The sequence below is a fragment of the Saccopteryx leptura genome, chromosome 7 (genome assembly GCF_036850995.1).
Source record: "Saccopteryx leptura isolate mSacLep1 chromosome 7, mSacLep1_pri_phased_curated, whole genome shotgun sequence".
NCBI lineage: Eukaryota > Metazoa > Chordata > Mammalia > Chiroptera > Emballonuridae > Saccopteryx > Saccopteryx leptura.
This window is the reverse complement of record NC_089509.1, coordinates 63,640,250-63,661,976: the sequence shown is the minus strand read 5'-3', so window position 1 is coordinate 63,661,976 and position 21,727 is coordinate 63,640,250. Positions and strand designations below refer to the sequence as shown.

Below are 21,727 nucleotides of genomic sequence, written 5' to 3'. Positions count from 1 at the left end.
AGTGGTAAACAAAAAACTATTAACTCTTTCATTCTTATCTCAGTGTTGCTCAAAATGTAGATATGCTTGCCACACATTCCACTTTGCGGCCTCACGCATGGGCGCATGCGGTTTGTGACGCAGTCCATAATAAATAACCACGTGTTCCACACGTATATACAATAGATGCTCAACAAACCCAGCGCCATTTACACAGCCAAGATTATAGGCTTCAGATTGGGATTACGGGGTTTCTCTGATCAACTATGGTTAAGAAGTTTTAGTTATTAAAGAATATAACAAAAAAAAAATCTCTGCAGCTCACATGCACTAAGGCTTTTTCAAAAATGTAAGCCAGGACTTCGCAGTTACTAAGAGAATAATCTGAAAAAGAGGTTTCCTTGGAACCATCTATGTCTGGTGTAGTGAACACACTGATGGAAGCTCATCCTTTACTTTTGTTTTCCAAAATACATCAACACAGAAGGCTTCCAGCTTCATAAATAAGTTTTAGGTAATTGTACTATATATAACATGTAAGCATTTAGAAAGAAAACTCCTAAGAGGAAGGAATTTAATTTTCTTTCTTTGTAGTAATATGCTAGACACAATGAACATGTGGCTTTTACAATCCTTACTAAACTAAAAAAGCTCAAGTTACTCAGCATAAGGTAAATTCACTTATGCACTATAAATTGCACCAAACATTAAGGCAACAGTTACTCTAAAGGTCAATAAAGCCTGCTCATACTGAGTCTTTAGTATTCAATGCCATTTCTCACTAGCAGCAAGTTCCCATTCCCACCAGAACCCCAACTCAAATGACATCAATCAAACTATTACAAATATGACCAAGAAGGACAAGTCAGTGTTATGCAGTACTGAAAATCAAACAGGGTATAAAACCTTTCAAAAGTTTAAATAAACTTCTTCAAAATGAGCTAAGAAGCCTCACAGAAACAATTTTTCCAGGCTTTAACTTTTATGAGGCCATTTTCAGATATTTCAGAAGTGTGAGGCAAGGTTCAAGTGCTTCTGTGCATATTCAAGAACTGGGCTCTCCACAGACACTAAGTATATATGCAGCAGCACCTCTCAGAAGCGGGGGCGTATGCAAGCGGGAAAAGGCTTTCTGATTTACTAAGCAAAGAGTAAAACAGCACTGAAGAGCATTCGTATGTTTCAAAATGATCCCCGTAGAAATGATTAAACTACAAAATATAGTCATTACTACAAAATCAAAGTTGGGGAGTCCTGCAAACATGGGAGAAGAAACAAAGACATAAATCATGGATTTCCACAAGGTTCGTGTAGAACAGTGAACACAATTTCAGGTGATACATTCTAGTTTCCGAATACCAAGTACAGATTTCTGAGGTTGGTGAAATCTGAACTCCCTGGGAAAGAATGTTATAACAATCACATGCAAAGGAATGGATCTGCTTATGAATCTGTTTTATTTAAAAAAAAATTCAGAAACATGTATACACTCCAGTGAGATATTAGTACCATATTAAAATCTTACATTTTGATCACCAATTATAAAAATCACCTTCAAGAACAGATGTATTTTATAAAGCTGAAATTTTTATAATTCTAGAGACAAGTGTGATTTCCTCACAAGCATCCAACTATTTCAAATATCAAGGGCTTTAAGCACAGATCTGATGGAAATTTTATAATTAAAAATAAATCACCAATGTAGAGAGGCAGCTTCTGATAAATTAGTATTTAGTTTTTGTTAATATTTAATTTTGATTTGTTGCTGCATCTCAGCAACTAATATTTAATTTTGATTTGCTTGCAGATTGAAGTTTATCAGTTTGAGGCCAATTTCATTAATTCAATATTATTTATCATTTTGAAGTCTTAAAAATATCATATTGTCAATTAAAAATTTTTACTTTTCTGCTTAAGGCTTCTTCAGATATAAAAGGTATCAAACTGCCCAAAAATACTCTGGAGCTGCTGCTACATAGACAGTGTGTCCTTTTACAGGATCATCTGCATTTTGACCTACATTATCTGACCAAATATTAATTTTAAAAAATTATCAAAAGTTAGGTATTGCATTAAGAAAAGAATCCATCTCAAAATGTGAATCATGAACCTTGACAGTGATTCAAAGTAATCATTTCACTTATTTTAATACCCAGATTTGAATGTAAAAATGTTTGCTAAATGTGATTAATGTTCTCCCTATTATTTAAGAAATATATTTCAAACTTTTGATTATGCTATGTGTATTATTACAGTTTTTTAAAATTTAGGTTAAACCAGTATTTCAAAAAAGGCATTAAACCATTATTAAAAACTAAACCGAAACTATACTTTCATATGAAAATTTATCATGTTGTTGGGGTTAATTATTTTAAAAAGATTTTTATCATTGAAACTCTTGAGGCTTTCAAATTCAATGGCTGAATGACGATTGTGTTTCTTTAGCCAAACAACTCTTCAAACTGGAACAATTGAGTGTAAGATGTCTTCCTTCTCTCCTGTTTCAAGTTCTGTATCTCAGCAAGAACGTGAAATCACAAACATTAGAATTCTGAGCTGAATAAAGGCATTCATTTCAGGGTAAATCTAGTCTTCACATACAATGAGTAATAAGTCAGCTTTTCATATAAAACATATTATGAAGGAAATAGGATATAACAATAGGTTATCTCAGTGATACAAATACAACTCATACTTCAGTACAAACAGAAAACAAGGAGAACAAAAATGTGTCCCCAAACAGAAAAATTGTATAGTGATGATTTAAGGTTTTATAATTGTATGCTAATTTCAAAGAAATAATAATAAAGGTAGGCCAAGCACCTTACAGAACTGAAAGCATCCTAAATAACAGGTTGCCAATATTGTTTCATGAGTATCCTCCTTAATGGCCTACTCACATTAGAATGTACTTCTAAACATATATGTGTAACACTCCTCAGTGGAACCCTTCCCAAGGTATCTGCTTCCCAGAGATGTTTTTAAAAAGACGCTGGATAAGCAATAGATGACACCAAAATCTGCCTCTGTTCCCAAGAGGACACATCAATATAAAACAGCTGGCAGCATCCTCCTCTGAAATAACAACTGGCAGACTTGTGCTGCCTGACTAAAATTTGAAATGACAACCAAATGAGAGGAATACCATCTGTCGATCCATAAATGTAGAAACAAAACAAACTACAGAATGTAACAAATTATGTTAAACCAACAAACAAATGTAGCCAACATATAGTCCATGATATATATGATTACTGACATAACCATAGTCAAAGACTTTTAAAAAAGTAACATTTTTTTCATAACAATAGTAATGGATTTATAAAAGGTTTCTGTTTCCAAAGATGTTATTGGGGTCCACATATTCCTTGACAGACTTCAGCATCCCAAAGCCGACATCAGAGATACTTTCCTTTAGCCATTGCTTCCGTAACTTGCCCACTGGAAAAACAAAATAAAAAATGCTTCAATATACACTGTGATGTTGGGAACCAATCAATCTTGTGACCACGAATGAACAAACACTGTGTGATAAATGCTTTTATTCAAAAATGAGAAATGTTTTGCTTTATTTGATTTATTGAGCCCACCAGACTATCAAGCTCATTAAGCTCAATGTATTCCCAGGGGAAGCCGGCGCTCTGCAGTGTCTCCTTTTTCTGTAAACTATGAAATGAAGATGAAGAAAGCTTGGACTGAGATTATGGCCCGTTTTACAAATAACAAAATGAGAAAAATGTGCATTTCAAAAGAATCCATCTCCTGTCTTAACAACCAAAATAGTCAAAGTTTCAGAGAAAATGAAGTTAACTCAAGAAAAACATCATATCCAGGTGAATTTACTGGGCAAAATATAGTAAAATTTATAGGATAAATATTTGTAAAATATTTTAAGGAGAAAAAAGCTTTAAATATTTTAAGAAAATCTGAACCTTGGGTTTAAGCAAGAAATATGGTTATGAAGCTTTCTGTTTCATTTTCTTTTCATATTACTTTTAAATAAATTTGCATCTTCACAAAAATGGCTACTTCCCATTGTTTTCCCCAAATTAGAGATTTTTTTTAGGCACTAATTAAATCAAAGATCTAATCCATATAAACTCAATCTTCTGCTTTTATACACTGTGTAATGTTCCCCTTCTTTTTCTTGGTCTTACTAATTTTTTCTGAGAATAATGAAGGAAATATAATGGCTAGAAGCATAAGTCATCTTTTAAAAGGTACTCAATATAAAACATAACTTTCCTAAGTAGAACTTTTATAAGAAAGGATATGTACTTAATCTGTAAAAGAATTCTGAAGTATCAATTTGCTTTGGTATTAAAAGCAAAGCAATATGCTGATTTATCTGTGGTGAAATGGATGTTTTTTAATTTACAGATAGGACTATTTGTAATTAGTACTTTTCAAATGTATTACTGTAATAATTGAATTCAAATGGTCATTTTCCACAAATGTTTATTAATGATCCAAAGTCACCAACAGTGATTTAATTGGCCAACGGAAATGGGAAGCCTTCTTTCATTAAAGTATTCAGCCTGTCATTCTAAAATGCACCCCATTTATCAGGCCGTACTGATACACCACAGCATGTGCCTTTTGGAAGCCTTAAATACCATTTCAAACTCAATTCAAACCATCTTTTGTGTCTAGTTCTCTAGGAAACCATCAAGTTGTCATTAAAATAATAAATAACATGATATCCTCAGAAAGCAAAATATTTCTGCTTAGCTTCTAGAAATAAAAAAGCATTGCTGGTGTTAAAGTAGGGGGAAATGAGGTACAGCAGGGAAAAATATCTTAAATTTGTTTCAAAGCGCTCTAAAACTAGAAGCCAAACAGTACAAATTTCTATTCATGTAATCTCTACCACCTAAAAGATGTTCTACCAGATCCTCTTCCTACCTCCTTACGGGACAATTCACCACAGTACTTCAGTCTCAGTCTTCTCATCTGCAAATGGATTAAAATCTATAAAATCTTTTTACCTCAAATATCCTATGATTTTAAGAACTCTACTAAAAGCAACTAATTTGTGAGTGGCAGAAGAGGCATTATTATAGGCTACCCGCACCGAGGCAGCTCAACAGAGAGGGGTGAGGAGCAGTCACTGCCCGTCTCCACTGTTATCTGTAATATAGTTTCACTGAATGTGTCCTGCGGTTATGGATCTAATTGTCCTGAAAAGACTGCAAACAACTGCTCCAACAAGATGGAGCACATTAGAACCTCAGCAGGATGCCCAACAGCTAGCTTGTCTGCCTGGTTTTACACCTCTAGTAATAATGCAATTCCACAAGGAACTGAACCATCATCTGAGAAGCCACCCAACAGCCATTGCATATTTAATGAAGTCGCTCACCAAGCGCTGGAAAACAGAAGGTGCTTGGAGTGCATCATTAGTTCTGTCAGAAGGATAATTTACACATCTATCTTGTCAAATTTTCTATGGTTTATACTTTTACAATAATCAATCTAACATACATTTCATTAGTGAACTAGAAAGTTTTAAAAAGGCAGTCCAGGCAGCATAGCTGCGGCCCCTCATAAACATACTTAATGAAAAAACTTAACCCCTTCATGGCAGAGGTCTCAGAGCTGCTTCTGTCAGTGAACAGAATTTGAACTGAGATCAGAAATCATGGCTTACGCAATTCAAGAGACTAGGAATCATTTTGGTTTTGCTTAACAATTTAAATCAACTACACTGTAGGATTAAGTATCCAAACAAAAAACACAATTTAAGTAAAAATGTTCAATGAATATTTATAATAAGACAATTATTGAAAATAGTCTTTATAAAATTCTAGAGAACCCTCTCTATCTCCGATGAACTGATGAATTAAAAACGACAAAATACCAAAAGCCCCAATCCCAATGAGGAATCACACTTCAAAATAGAAGATTTTTATTCTAGCACTAATAATAATAATAATAATAATAATAATAATGCCATTTGTACATCTTTGAATGTACTGCATGACACTTAGAAATTAGCTGACTATACTGATCTGGACACATGTAACACGTGCACAATTCTATAATAGCTGCTTAAACATTTTTAAGAGCTCATTGTCAGAAATGTTAATGATACTCTGTTCTTGATGTAGCATGTCATATTGGAAAAAGGGACAATGGAAAAAAACAGCAAAAATAGGTAGCTTAACACTAACACATTCCTCAGATGTATAAGTTACCCATGAAAAGGCACCTATTTTATATAATGTGGGATATTCATGACTACTGACTCAACTACATTCCTTTAACTTCTGACTTTCTAGAAGTGTAAACCTAACCTGAGAAGCAACAGTGAAGCTATAGGAAGCCAATTCCACTACCTTTGAGAAAAGATAGGGACCCTGCATTCCACAGTTCACAATTATTCTAAATATATAATGCCCAAAGTACTTACGCCAGATATTTAGAGTCTTAGAAGCATTTTTAAAGACACATAGGCCAGTCAAATACTATTATAGAAAACAAACAGAGGAAATTCTTTGTCTCCTTAAATTAAAAAATGGGCTTTACTTTTTTACAATTTAATTTCTGATAATGTACACACGTACTGAATAAAACAAGTATTTTGTGTTCTTCCACAATTATACAGTACAGTTTTTAAAACTTATTTTTGGAACAGAGAAAATGAAGCCTCTGAAGATACTCTTTGAAACCAGAGGCTTAACCATCCCGTTTGGATGCTAACATCTCCAAGAAAGAATCAACAGCACAGAGGAATGAACAGATTACATATGCAACAGTGGTGGGGGTGAAAGTGCCATGCGTAGGAAACGTGGACGTGGTGGTCAGCCTCGCCATAAAGAATGATCTACAATATTCTTCGTGTTCTAAGAGCCTGAAAACTTAGCAGAAAACTACCCAACAGTCTTATCTTTAAAGATAAGGTTGAAAAGACTTACTATATACTCATCATGAAATAGATTGTACATTTAGAAGAAGACTACTGAAGCTCAAGCTCAGAAGAATTTAGCCAAAGCAGAATAAAAGCATTTAATCATATTGTAACTATATATATATATTTTTATTTTATTTTATTTATTTTTTTTCTGAAGCTGGAAATGGGGAGAGACAGACAGACTCCCGCATGCGCCCAACCGGGATCCACCCGGCACGCCCACCAGGGGTCGACGCTCTGCCCACCAGGGGGCAATGCTCTGCCCCTCTGGGGTGTCGCTCTGTTGCGACCAGAGCCACTCCAGCGCCTGGGGCAGAGGCCAAGGAGCCATCCCCAGCGCCGGGCCATCTTTGCTCCAATGGAGCCTTGGCTGCGGGAGGGGAAGAGAGAGACAGAGAGGAAGGAGAGGGGGAGGGGTGGAGATGCAGATGGGCGCTTCTCTTGTGTGCCCTGGCTGGGAATCGAACCCGGGACTTCCGCATGCCAGGCCGACGCTCTACCACTGAGCCAACCAGCCAGGGCCAACAACTATATTTTGAAAGGTGTGGTTTGTGCATACTAGATACCTTTACCACTATTCTATAGGTCATATTTTAAAAGCAAAATCTAGACTTAGCTGCTTGTATGAGTGATCTCAGTATCAACTTTGTATTTCAAAATTTAAGTAATGCACCTAAACTACTGGTGAATTATATAAGGAACTAGTGCTGGAGGTATACTCAACCCCTTGCCAGATGAGGTTCTGGCCCCATGAAATTATTAGGTACTGATGAAAACAGAGAAAGACAATGGACAATTTCTACTTTTTGAGGCACCTGGTGACCTGACTGTGATGATGTTTCCTCAAAAGGGGCAGGGAATTTTAACCTGAAGAGAGGATTTGGTTGTCCATTTGTGTGATAAAGCACATTTCTGTGTTTGATTTTGGTGGAGGTACATCCAGCCCTTAAAGGTGCATGAGATGGGACTACAGTCACATTCACGAGTCTAATTTAATGCTTAGTAGACACTTAAAATCATGTTTGATTTTAAGTCATCTGACTTATTTTTTACTAACAAAACCTCTAATATAACAGTAAAAAATTCATGAATACCATGTTACCAAAACAATATCTGATACAAGATTTTTTCTCTTATTAAAATTTAAAATGTCCATATTCTTCATGCTTAGGTTTCATGAAGAGCAGTTTATATAACAGCTCTAAAATCTTACAGATACTTGAATAGGTCTTTAGAGATTATGAAACAGAAAAAAAGGTTTAAATTAATAGGGTAATAATGATCACAAGAGCTGGATTCAGTCTGTCTTCAGAACACAATCATGTGTTAATTCTTTTACACATCCCAAAACAATGGCTTCTCACACTGTACATTTAAATTCAGTGAAAATTACTGCCTCTATGAGTAAACAGAAAGTGAACAGTTTAAATAACATGAGATAGATAAGGGCAGAAGAGAAAGCATTATATGCTACTTGAAGACTAAAGCCATATTTTACTCATTTTTGTAGCGCTGTTACATAACATGTGTATGCCACACAGTAAGAATTCCATAAATGTTAACTGAAATAAAAAATAAATATGAAACCACAGTTACCTATAAGCCATTTTAGACAAGGGGTAGGGGTTCAAATATCTAGGAAAAGCAATCCTGGTTTCCTTAACTTACTTTGGTTGTAGCTGCCTTGCATTTTCTATAGTCTATTATTTCCTGGATACACTCAGAACTATTCTATAGTAGCTAAGACAGGAGAAAGTATGTAATGGAACCTAAAATTCTCATTTTCTCCAAATATCTAGGACTCTTTGAACTTACCAGTGGTTCTCAATGGAGGCAATATTGCATACCAGGGGACATTTAACAGTATCTGGAAACATTTTTCGTTATCACAACTGGGCAACATTATCAGCACCTAATGAGTAGAGGCCACATTTGCTGCTAAACATACTACAATGCACAGAATAGCCCTTACAGCAAGGAGTTATCTGGTCGAAGATGTCAACAGTGCCCAAACCAAGAAATCCTGCACTGTATGTTTTCAACTGTCCACCTCTACGAGCCCAAACAATTTCCATAAAGTCAACATACCTTCACTTATACAGCCAATTGGATTAGCAGCAAATGGCTTACTGGTATTTGGAAGGCGACTTTGCTCTAAATCTGAGACTACTGACCAAATTAAGAGAAATTCATTTTACCTACTGTGCCACTGAGAAAAAGCAACCACCAATGGCAAACATACTTTAAAAGTTAACTCAAAGATTTGACTCTAATGTCCATCGAAAAAAACTTTTTTTAAATTTTTAAGTGAATGATAGGAAGACAGACAGACAGAAAGGGAGAGATGAGAAGCATCAACTCATAGTTACAGTACTTTTGTTGTTCACTGATTGCGTCTTCTACGTGCCTTGACGGGTGGACTCCACCTAAACCAGAGACTCCTTTCTCAAGCCAACAACCTTGGGCTTCAAGCCAATGACCTTTGGGCTCAAACCAGTGACCATGAGATCATGTAAATGATTATACAATCAAGACAGCTACCCTGCAATCATGTTGATGACCGCACACTCAAGCCACCGACCCGGCACTCAGGCTGGTGACCTTGGGGTTTCGAATCTGGGACCGCACGATCCCAGGTCAATGCTCTATCCATTGCACCACATTCAGTTAGGCTAAAAGAAACTTAAGTCATATTTATTTTTGGCCATTTTTGCAGCCAATATGCAAAAATAAACTATATGAAATAAAGTTTCACAGTACTGTCCAACAGAACTTTCGGTGATGACAGAAATGTTCTGTACCCACACACATGAATATTAAGCACTTGAAAGGTGAATACTGTAAATGAAAAAATGGATTTTTAATTTTAATTAATTTAAATGTAAATAGCCACAGGTAGCTGAGTGGCTTCTGTGTTTGACAACACAGAACATTAAAATTTTTTTTTACCTAAAGTCACTTTTGACAGATGTTATACCTGAAAATATCTATTAGGATTAACTGTTTGCTAATCACATGAAACTATGAAAAGTTAATTGTTCTGTGACAATTTAATAATGTAGTGCAGGCATTCTCAGACTAACGAACATTTAGTACCTAAAAAAGAAACTCAGAAAAGCGAAGAGATTAAGCAAAAAAAAACCTTAGATAACAGTGGGGGGACTACAGGAGGGAAAGGAGATGGGGAGAGGTCGAGGAGGGTATAACGGGCTAGATGGTAACGGAGGGAAACTTGACTTGTGGTGGTGAGCACACAATGTAAAACCTGTACACTTGAAACCTGTATAATTTTATTAACCAATATCACCCCAATAAATTCAATTAAAAAAATTTTAATGCTGCTATATGTGTAAAGCACCTAACAGTGGCCCACACATATCAGATAATACAAAAATGTTAGTTATTAATATCATTAGCAGGCATTATCTAATAAACAAATAAGAGTCTTGGACATAAAATTGCTGAGAATAAAAAATTTTCTTTAAAGATCCAAAAAGAAGTAGTAGTATGCAACCCACCTATTCTCTCCTGGTGACGCACCCGAGGCAGGAAGCTACTACAGGTAAATATAGCACATGGTAGGTAACAGACATCAAACACAGTGTCGCCCCTGCCTTTCTGTCTCGGACTGGGCATCTGTCATGATATGTATAAGTGGGAAGGCACAGAAATCAATATTCTTACAACAGATTTTTTGGTCAGCTCTCAAACCTGTTTATGCTATATAATATAGCTGAAATTGTTAAATGTTCAACTAAATTATGGATTAAACTGGTTTTTATAGACTGGACTTGGGATCCTACTATTTACAACATTGCTTCAGAGGAAAAAATATTATAATCAATTTATAAGTTTTGTGAAAAAAAGTCAATCACTTCAATCCCCAGTCAGGGCACACACAGGAACAGCTCGATGTTCCTGTCTCTTTGTCTCTAAGGAAAAAAATTAAAGGTTAAAACAAACTTTTTGCTATCTTATGGTAATCTGATAAGATTCAATATTGGAAAGGCTATCCTCATCTGGTAGTTATCAAAAGATCAAACTCACAACCAGGATATTGACACCGATATAGACAAGGCACAGAACAGTTCCATCACAAGGATGGATCCCTTTGTTGCCTGGTTATAATCACCCCTCCCCACAACTGACTCCTGGAAACCACTAATCTGTTCTCTATTTCTGTAATTTTGTCATTTGAAAAATGTTATAGAAATAGAATCACACAGATCTTTGGGATTGGCTTTCTTTTTCACTCAGCACAATTCCCTGGAGAGTCATCTAAGCCAGTGGTCCCCAAGCCCTGGGCCGCGGACCAGTACCGGTCTGTGGGCCATTTGGTACCAGTCCCCAGAGAAAGAATAAATAACTTACATTATTTCTGTTTTATTTATATTTAAGTCTGAGTGATGTTTTATTTTTTAAAAATGACCAGATTCCCTCTGTTGCATCTGTCTAAGACTCACTCTTGATGCTTGTCTCGTAAGTTCGACAATTATATTTAAAATTACCACAGTTTTTACGCCGGTCGCATAATTTTATTTTGTGCATTTATCCGTCCCACCCTAAAGGCCGGTCCGTGAAAATATTTTCTGACATTAAACTGGTCCGTGGCCCAAAAAAGGTTGGGGACCACTGATCTAAGCTGTTGCATGCATTAATAGTCATTTCTTTCCATTGCTGAGTAGTATTCATGGTACAGCTATACCACTGTTCAGCCATTTACAGTAGAGCCTTCTCCCTTTACCCACAGGGGTACGTTACAAGATCCCCAATGGAAGCCTGAAACCACGGGCAGTACTGAACCCTATAGACACTATGCTTTCCCAATACATACACACCTTTTTACTTAAAAGAAGCACTTTACAGCTTCTCTTTGGCATATCTGGATTGTCAACATCACTCCTCTTTCACTTTGGAGCCATTTTTAACTAAAATAAGAGTTAGTTGAACACAAGTACTGCAATACCATTGATAGATGGCTAAGTGACGAATAGGCAGGTAGTGTATACAGTGTGGATAAGTTGGCCAAAGGGATGACTCAAGTCCCAGCCAAGATAAAGCAGAATAGCATGAGATTTCATCATGCTATTCAGAATGGCCTATAATTTAAAACTTATAAATTGTTTATTTTTGGAGTTTTCCATTTATTTCAGACTCATTGACGGAGGGTAACTGAAACCACAGAATGTGAAACCATGGATAAGGAGAGGGACTACTGTACTAGTTAAAGGACATCTATTATGAGTAAAGCTGCTCTGAATATTCATGTACAAGTTTTTGTTGTAGACATAAGTTTTCAATTCCCTGGTATAAATTTCCTAGTGTAACTGTTGGGTTGAATGACAGTTGCATGTTTGATTTTATAAGAAACTGCCAAACTGTTTACAGAATGGTTGTTACCACTTTACATTACTACCAGCAATGTATAATTGACCTAGTTTCTCTAGTTTCCCCACATCCTTGCCAGCATTTGGCACCATCACCATTTTTAAATTTAGCTTTCTAATAGGTGTTTGCACTTGAAAGTTATATATTACAGATCTAGCTACTGCAGCACATATGTATTTTCTCCCCCTCTGTAGCTTACCTTCTCATCCTCTTAACAGAGTCCTTTACCAGAGCAAACATTTTCAACTTTGATAAGATCCAACTTATCAAATTCTCCTTTAATGAACTGTACTTTTGGTGACCAATTTAAGAACTCTTTGCCTACTTCTAGATCCTGAATATTTTCTCCTGAAAATTTTATTATTTTATGTCTTACATTCAAGTCCATTATCTATTTTGAGTTAATTTTGGCATAAAGTCACTTTTTTTTCTTTCCCACAGATGTTCAATTGTTCCAGTGCCATTTGTTGAACAATCTATAAGCTTCTACCATTGGATTGCTTTTGCACCTTTGCCCAAATCAATCAACATAACCAAGTGGGTCTATTTCTGGGTTCTAGTCTGTTCTGTTGATCAATGTGTCTCTTCTCCAATGTGTCTCCAGTCTTGATTACTATAGCTATGTCTTGAAATCAGGTAGATTGATTCCTAAGACTTTATTCATATTTTTTCCCAAAATTGTTTTAGCAGTCTAGTTCCTTCGTCCTAATATGTAAGTTTTAGAATAATCTTTTCTGCATCTACCAATACTGCTGAAATTTTGGTAGGAATTGCATTAAACAGAGAGATCAGGCCCTGGCCGGTTGGCTCAGCGGTAGAGTGTCGGCCTGGCATGCGGGGGACCCGGGTTCGATTCCCGGCCAGGGCACATAGGAGAAGCGCCCATTTGCTTCTCCACCCCCACCCCCTCCTTCCTCTCTGTCTCTCTCTTCCCCTCCTGCAGCCAAGGCTCCATTGGAGCAAGGATGGCCCGGGCGCTGGGGATGGCTCCTTGGCCTCTGCCCCAGGCGCTAGAGTGGCTCTGGTCTCCGCAGAGCGACGCCCAGGAGGGGCAGAGCTTCGCCCCCTGGTGGGCAGAGTGTCGCCCCCTGGTGGGCGTGCCAGGTGGATCCCGGTTGGGCGCATGCGGGAGTCTGTCTGACTGTCTCTCCCCGTTTCCAGCCTCAGAAAAATACAAAAAAAAAAAAAAAAAAAAAATTCAAAAAAATCCCCCCAAAACAGAGAGATCAATCTGGGAAGAACCCTCATCTTATTGTCTCTCCATTTAAGGTCTCCTTTGATTTTTTTTCATAAGCATTGTATAATTTTCAGACTATAGATCCTATATATATTTTGTTAGACTTAAGCCTAAGTATGTATATATTTTGTTGTATTTGTGCTTATTTATATTTAATTTTCTTTGAAGCAACTGTGAGTGCTATTTTAAATTTCAGTTTTCATATATTTGTTGTTAATATACAGAAATGTGACTGATTTTTGTATGTACTCTTTGTATTCTGTAATCATGCTGAGCTTGTTTTTGTAGATTCTTTGGGGTTTTAAGACAATCATGTCATCTATAAATAGCAACAGTTTTATTTCTTCCTTTCCAATCTGTATGTCTGTTATTTCACAATACAGGTTTTTTAACAAATGGCCTCAAAGCTGATCTTTTGATCATTCTTTTGAATAGTCTCTTATTACTTTTAAAGTTTCTGATACTATTGGATTCTGTTAAGACCACACAAAATAGCTAAGAGCAGCTGCCTCATAATTATTCTCTGAACAATAGTAAATAATTCTGGTTAGGTAAAGAAACTAATATTTAAACTAAGACGTTATATTTAATCAAGGTTTTTTACTTCCTGACAAGGACTTAGGTATAATTTTAGCAAATGAACAACTTAAAAACTTAAGTCATAAATTGAAATTAAATATGTGGCTGACATTAACTCTGCTGTTTAAACTGACCAGCTCGTCAGTTACAAAAACAAGCACTATGAAGATTAAGTTAAGCAGGCTTTATATTTCCTACAGCCTCCAGTTCCAGACTACATCTGTTTTCTTTAATACACAAAACCAGAGTTAAAATAGCTCCATTTATCACAGCATGATTGTAGGCAGACAAACCAGCCTGTCTGTTTCCAGATAGTGAAAGCAACTGTGATTAATCACAATTACAGGCCAAACCTAAGAGAAATTGCATCAATATTCTTCCAGTCCCCAGCCCTCTACTCTTGAACTCAAAAATGGTACAGGGAATGGCACGACACTGCCTGAAGGTCAGTAACTACAGATGCTACTACAAGGTCATCTTGAGTTTTAAGTTCAGCAGGCAAATTAAGGAAAATCTTTTTTACACATAGAATAATCTCTCAAAAGCCCTATTATTGATTAGCAGGATGATTAAACCCACTCTTTAAAATTTATATAGAAAGGTTTCTGCTTTATGAACCTATACTGAATAGCATAGGATATTTGAAATTTAAAATTTTAATGATTAACTTTAAGCAGAAAAGCACTTATAAAAATAGACATTTTTCTATCTCAAATTTTGCAGTCAACAGTGTGAGGGAAATTATTTTTCTTTCACACAGATTTTAACAGAACTTCCACAGAATGAGACCCACTGCAGATTATGGATAAAAATATGTTAAGACAATGGCTGAATAATATCCCTTGAATTTGGATCTTTTTCAAATAAACTGTAACCATTTCTTCATCAGTTAGGGTGAGGGTTTAAGAATACAAAGCATGGCCTGACCTGTGGTGGTGCAGTGGATAAAGCATCGACCTGGAATGCTGAGGTTGCCGGTTCAAAACCCTGCATTTGCCTGGTCAAGGCACATATGGGAGTTGAAGCTTCCTGCTCCTCCCCCCCCCTCTCACTTTCTCTCTCCTCTTGAAAATGAATAAATTAAAAAAGAATACAAAGCATATACCAGATTTACTGGGGTGGATACTTCACCAGTTATATAAATGTCTAACCAGTATGTTGTACACTTGAACCTAATATGTTACAGTCTGTCTCCTGTAATTTAAAAAAATCTTTTTCAGTCCTTGCTTTATTTTCTTTTGGTCACATATGCATTTAAAAACACTTGCAAAATAACCAAACATCAGGAATTATAAGGGCATAAAACAAGGAACTTACAGGCTTGAAAGAATATCATAGGCTTCAGAACAAAAAAACCCAATCAAATATAAAAAAAATTTTTGTTCAAAACAGATATTTTATTTTTAATGGAATTTAAGTTTTAGGTTTTTTGGTGTGTTTTTTTAAACACTAGAGACAAATATTAAGCTTCTTGTATTGACTGAGGCAGAGCCTGGCTTCTTTTTCTGGGAGGCCTTTTGCAAAATTCAAATGCCAGCATTCACTGGCCTGACAGAGACCCCCAACACACTCCTGCCACCTGTAAATGCAACACTCTAGGCTCACCCTGGGGACAACTGGCAGGAACTACAGAGTTTCCAGGATGTGGTCAATCTTCTGACCAGCTCTTGCTTGTTGCTCTCCCAAGATGAGCTTCTTACTTTCTTGATATATGTGTCTTTCTTGAGCTTACCAGCCATCGGTCGCTGAGCTTCCACCACCGACTTCAGCACCCGCTCCTTGAGCTGTACATCCAGTTTCTGCATTTCACTTCCTTTGTCACACAGATCAGAGCACTGTCTTCAGCCTGGACTGCAGCAGAGCAATCTCACTGGTCAATACCTTGTGTTCTGTGTCCAGGCTCTTCTTGCCTCTGTGGAGGGACTGCTTAAACTTATTGACAGTCTCATCCAAGTGAGGGTAGAGACCTGTTCTCTTACTGACCATGGTCAAAACCTGCTCTGTGATGCAAGCCACCTCCTCCTGGCTTCTGCAGATGGATCCCTTGTGACGAACAAGTACAGCCTGATGTAGATGATGACTGTGAAGAACAAGATGTGGAAAATAGCCACCACCAGCAAGGGCTCCTGCAGCACGAGCGCCATGTTGAATGTGTAGTGTACCATGATATCCTGACTGTTCTGTTCTACCAGATTTTTCTTGTAGACAACAATCACAGGACAGCTAAATGTGTCCAGCTAGGTATAGTGCAGGGCATGGCTGATTTCATAAGAACTGTCAACTTGGATGCTCCTGCCCCTTTAGAAAAAATGATCTTCACACTCAGAAAATACATCACTTGCTCATCAAACACCTGGCCCACAAATCTTGTCTTCAGTGCATACTGATCACTCAAATCATAGCAGGAGAGATTGTAGCCAATGATGTAATGGGATTCAGGGCAGAGGCAGGGAGGATGGTCTTAAAGAGCGAATGGAGGAGATGCCACTGTCTGGCTGCTTCTGTTTATCATAGTGTAGAAAAGCTTAAGCTCAGCCCCTGTGTGCTTCAAGTCCACATTTTCTTCCACAGAAAAATTACTCCAGTGAGAAACCATGATGGCAGGGATTATGCTAGCGATAGTAAGAAAAAGGGTTGTTGTTCTCATAATGTACTTTAACAATACCCTGATTATAGGCAGGAACATCTCTAAAAGGTCCATAATCCAGGAGGTTCTCGAACCCTGCGGGGTTCCTCAAGTTGGTGTAGCTCTCCACATTTCAGGAAGCAAGCTTCACATGCATTGTTCGTGCCATTGTTAGAGAGAGCAGAAATAATGGTTGCCCCCAAAGCCCACAAACTGTTTCACTGATTGAGTGAACTGGATTGAATATGGCTGAAGCACATAGTTATAAACTATTCCTATAATGACTGAAATCTTGGTCCCAGGATCGAGAGCACGGGGAGCTTGATCATGAAGAATCTCCCACCATTATCCTTTATTTTGGTTCCTCATACTTCCAGAGTTGTTCTCTTTCTCATCTTTGCCCTCATCTGGATGCTGAGGGGCGCCGGCTGGGGCTTTGAGCTCTGGCTCCAAGGCCAGAAGAAAGGAGGTAGTGTGAGAAGTGACCGCCACCGGGGTGCATCAGGACCACATCGGCCACCACCTGGGCCAGGGGTCTGCTCAGGTCCACGTGCGTGTCATGTCCGTGCTGACCGCAGACCAGTGGTGGCAGTGCCTCCTGAGGCACCTCCCAGAGCAGCAGGAGCGGAAGCAGGAGGCAGCAGGGACCCTCACGACCGGGTGAAAAAACATTTTTTTAATTCTCTCTTCTAAGACCTTTTACTTTACGCTAAGTAACATGTGTCTTAATGGTCTTTACAGTTTTTTTCTTTTCTTTCTCTTTTATTTTTTATGAGGTTTTGGAGGCAAAATTTAAAAAAATGTTTAAAAAAGAATACAAACCATACTTTCACATGGTTTTGTTTATTGCTTTTATATTTTTAAAGCTACTGTTTTCTAAGAACCTACTATATGCAAGACACTTCACATACATTATCACATTTGAGTCTCATAATAATCTGAGGCAGGTACTATTATCCCCATTTTGCAGATGGGAATGCTTTAGCGTAGAGAAGTTTTATCCAAAGGTCACATAGCTAGTTAAATGCAGAGTCAGGAATCAAATACAGATTTGAATCCAAAACATATGTTCTTTCCCCTCTGTTTATAGCCTCTCAAATTTTTATTTGTTTTAAGATAAAGTTTGAATGAAATCTTACATATATAATATACCTACAGAAGAATTCTAAAATGGCTGGTGTTACACAGTTGTAGAGATAGCACATTATTTTCTCTTCCTTTCTATTGAATTACTCTACTAATTCTCTTACTCAGAAATATTATGGAATAAATTGAGCCTTTCTATGATTAAATATGACCTGATATTCAAAGGCCTGATTGTTAAACATTTGCAACTAAATTAGCATTGAGCTAATGCCATTCTCATATGAAAAATTCAGAGATACTTAATAATTCGCGAAACTGTCTCCATTCTGTAAGAACATGTCCACTCGTTTAACACCCTCATTGAGCATCTACTATGTAGAACAGTCAGTCACTGTTCTAGGGACTGAGGAACCCAGTGATGAACAAGATAAAGTCAGCAACCTCACAACTTATTCAAATGAGGAGCACAGAAACTACACAAGAGAACAGGGAAGACACCTTTAAGACGTTGGTATTTTTATCAGAGATCGAAATAAAGGGGAAAGTGAGCCATGTATATATCTGGGGGAAAAACAAGAGAAAGAACATCAGAAAAAAAGGAAACAAATAGCAAAGGCCTTGAAGGGGAAAGAGGGTTGAGGAATAGCAAGAAGGCCAATACTGCTGGAGGGAAAAAGTAATGAGATGAAAACAGAGAAAGATGCACCACATACACCCTTGAAGGTTCTAATAAGGATTTCGTATTTTATTCTGAATGTGAGGAGAAAACACTGTTTTAAGAAGATTACTTGGCCTGACCAGGCGGTGGCGCAGTGGATAGAGCGTCAGCCTGGGACGCAGAGGACCCAGGTTTTAAACTCTTAGGTTGCTGGCTTGAGAAGAGGCTCCCCAGCTTGAGCGTGGGCTCACTGTCTTAACCGTGGGATCATAGACATGACCCCATGGTCGCTGGCTGAGCCGAAGGTAGTTGGCTTAAGCCCAAAGTTTACTGGCTTGAGCAAGGGGTCACTCACTCTGCTGTAGCGCCCCCCCTCCTTCAAGGCACATATGAGAGAGCAATCAATGAACAACTGAGGTGCCCCAATAAAGAATTGATGCTTCTCATCTCTGTCCCTTCCTATCTGTCCCTCTCTCTGTCTCTCTTGAAGAAAAAAATGACTCTGGCAGCAAGAGAAGCAGCAGCAAGGAAGCCGAAGTGGAAGGAGAACAGTTAGGAGGCTACTGCAGTAGTCCTGGGGTAGTGGTGGTTCATGCCTTCTGGTATTTGGGGGTCGGCAACATACAGACAGTGTCTTAAGTCCTGGGGCTGAGGCAATCACTAGGGAGTGAATGAGCATACAGAACAAATTGGCTCAGGGTGAGCCCTACAGCCCCTCAAGGTTTAACAGCTTAGAAGCCGACAAGCTGGCTAAGGAAAAGCATCTTCATTTCCCAGCACATACGAAATACATGTGCATTCAGGCTTACCTACTTTCTTCTTCTAAGCAACAGATAAAACCAGGTAGTGTATTTTGTTTCCAAGTAGTCATATTTTTGACCACACAGAAAAAAAAAATATGAGCCCGCCCTGTGGTGGCACAGTGGATAAAGAGTTAACCTAAAATGCTGAGGTTGCCAGATTGAAACCTAGGGCTTTTCTGGTCAAGACTCATACAACAAGCAACAAGCAAACAATAAACAACTAAAGTAAAGCCACTATGAGTGGATACTTCTCACCTTCCCTTCTCTCTCTGTAAAATCAATAAATAAAATCTTTAAAAATAAAATAAAATGAGAAATATGATAGAAATAAGAGATTTCTATTTAAATGAGGCAGAACCTCTCAATAAGTTAATATACAAGCAAACCTTGCTACATTTAAGTTAAAGCTAGTAATTCCTCAAAATAATTATTGTTCAAACCTTTGGGCAAGTTACTGTACACTCAAGAGTTTTAACATATCTTCATTTGAAAGATGGAAACAATATCTACTCTATAGCATTTTGAACAGAATTAAAGGAGATTAAGTTATACAGAGTACCCAGAAACTCTTTACAGCTTTATAAATGTTAATTCCCTTCTGTATTCTATCTCCCTTCTCTTCACTATTTCAACATCTGTAGTGTTTACATGTTTGTTAAAGTTACCTTTTGAGTGCTTTTCAAAGAAAATGGGAAAATTTTACCTTGGTTAAAGTGGTAATAATATAATCTTACCAGTTTTGATTAGTGGCCTTTAGAGATGCTATAATATTTTATTTTACGGGGCTATAAGGTTCTTCAGTCAGGGAAAGGACTGTAATTCTTCAAAACCCTATTGCCTAGTGGACCAGTAATATTTACAATGTGGAAAACATACAACCATACTAAAAAGCACTAAGCAAGTCTTTATAAAAAAAATTCATAGAAAGCTATTTACATTGTTTGCTTTTGGATTAAGAATTGAATCATGATTTTATAGATTAATTAAGGTTTATATCTTTCCAACCGCATTTTTAAAATTTTCCACTGATTTGGGGTAGGGGGTAGGAAGACAGAGAGAGAAAGAAGCATGAACTCGCTGTTTGACTTAGTTGTTCCATTTAGTTGTGTACTCATTGATTGCTTCTCATAAGTGCCCTGACCGGGGATGGATGGTGTGCTGGGATGATGCTTTCCCACTGAGCACACAGCCAAGGCCCAACTGCATTTTTTAAACTTATATTTGTGTATATTGATTAATACAAAGACTTTCACAAGTAACAAAATCTAAGTTTAAAAGGAAACAGAGTATCTAAAACCCAATTACCTAAATGACAAGCCACTATTTCTTCCCATATATGAGACTCAGCTATTCTCCCTCTCACAAAATCCCATCTCTCATACTTACCTTCATAAACATGGAACCTACAGTTCTTGTTCTTAAAGGAAAAAGTTCATTGTTGGCTGCTGACATGTACCAAAAGGAAAGATTAGCTACAAAATAAGTTTTTTTCTTCAAATAAGTAATTACGGCTAAATTATTTTGCCTCTTCTCTCCATGCAATCAATTTAGAATCAAGTACATATCATTACTTCATGACAGTATCTATTTTTACAAGTTCCTACATATTAATATAGTGGCATCCAGAAACGGAATATATAAAAAAGATTTTAAATAATGTGTATGGCTTTCTGAGCATTTTAAAGAAAGGTTCTAAAAAACTAAGTGTCTACAAAATATCTCCTGTTAAAATTTCCAAAATTAGGTAGAGCCTGTTAGATTAATCAGAGCTTGTAAAGCACATGAGAGCTTTCTAATATCCATTTTCCTCCCTTAATTTTTGTCATTCTAACATCCATTAGAATCTCCATCAAAAGATAATAAAAGGAAGAGGAAGAAAAGAACAAATTCATTCACTTTAATGCTTGTCAGTCAGCTAAGTTAGAAATTTATGTGTAAGAGTTAAGAAAAAAGGTGATAGCAAAAGATTATAATGATACAATAATGCTGGGAATTGTCTTTCTAATTCATTCATCCACATTAGCAATCTCCTCCAGGCCTGGCTGCATTGTTGTATGACCACAGATCCTCTCTAGTCCACTCTTTTTTCACCAAAATTCTTTCATTCATCCTACACACATGGGTGGAAGGTTGGTAGGGGAGGGGCAGTACCGTTCTGGGGGCTGGTATGTAGCAACACAAAACAGAACTCCCTATGCGTCCTCAATGTCCAGTAGGAGGTAGCTACTTTCAAGAAGTACAAATATATAGCATGTTAGATAATGCTAAATGCTATGGTGAAAAATCCAACAGGCAAAAGAGGATATGGAGAATCCAGGGAAGGGGTAGGAGCTAAACTTTTTAATTTGGTGGTCATTTATCTTCATGTCCCTCCTTAAAAAATACTTTTAAATTTAAAAACATAAATATATCTATTTTTCTAAGTACCAAATTATGTTGAGGGATAGATTCAGAATAA

General features: G+C 37.2%; 1 protein-coding gene and 1 pseudogene across 1 annotated transcript in view; both read right to left on the bottom strand.

The window, feature by feature from the left end:
• Positions 1-337: 337 nt before the first annotated feature.
• AGPS (alkylglycerone phosphate synthase) overlaps positions 338-21,727 on the bottom strand; it is a 139,966-nt gene continuing 118,576 nt past the window's right edge. The window contains exon 20 of the mRNA XM_066346540.1: positions 338-3,420. Within this exon, the coding sequence (XP_066202637.1) occupies positions 3,299-3,420 (122 nt within the window). The 3' untranslated portion in view covers positions 338-3,298. The remainder of the gene's footprint in view (positions 3,421-21,727) is intronic.
• LOC136378681 (dolichyl-diphosphooligosaccharide--protein glycosyltransferase subunit 1-like) lies at positions 15,723-20,721 on the bottom strand (annotated as a pseudogene).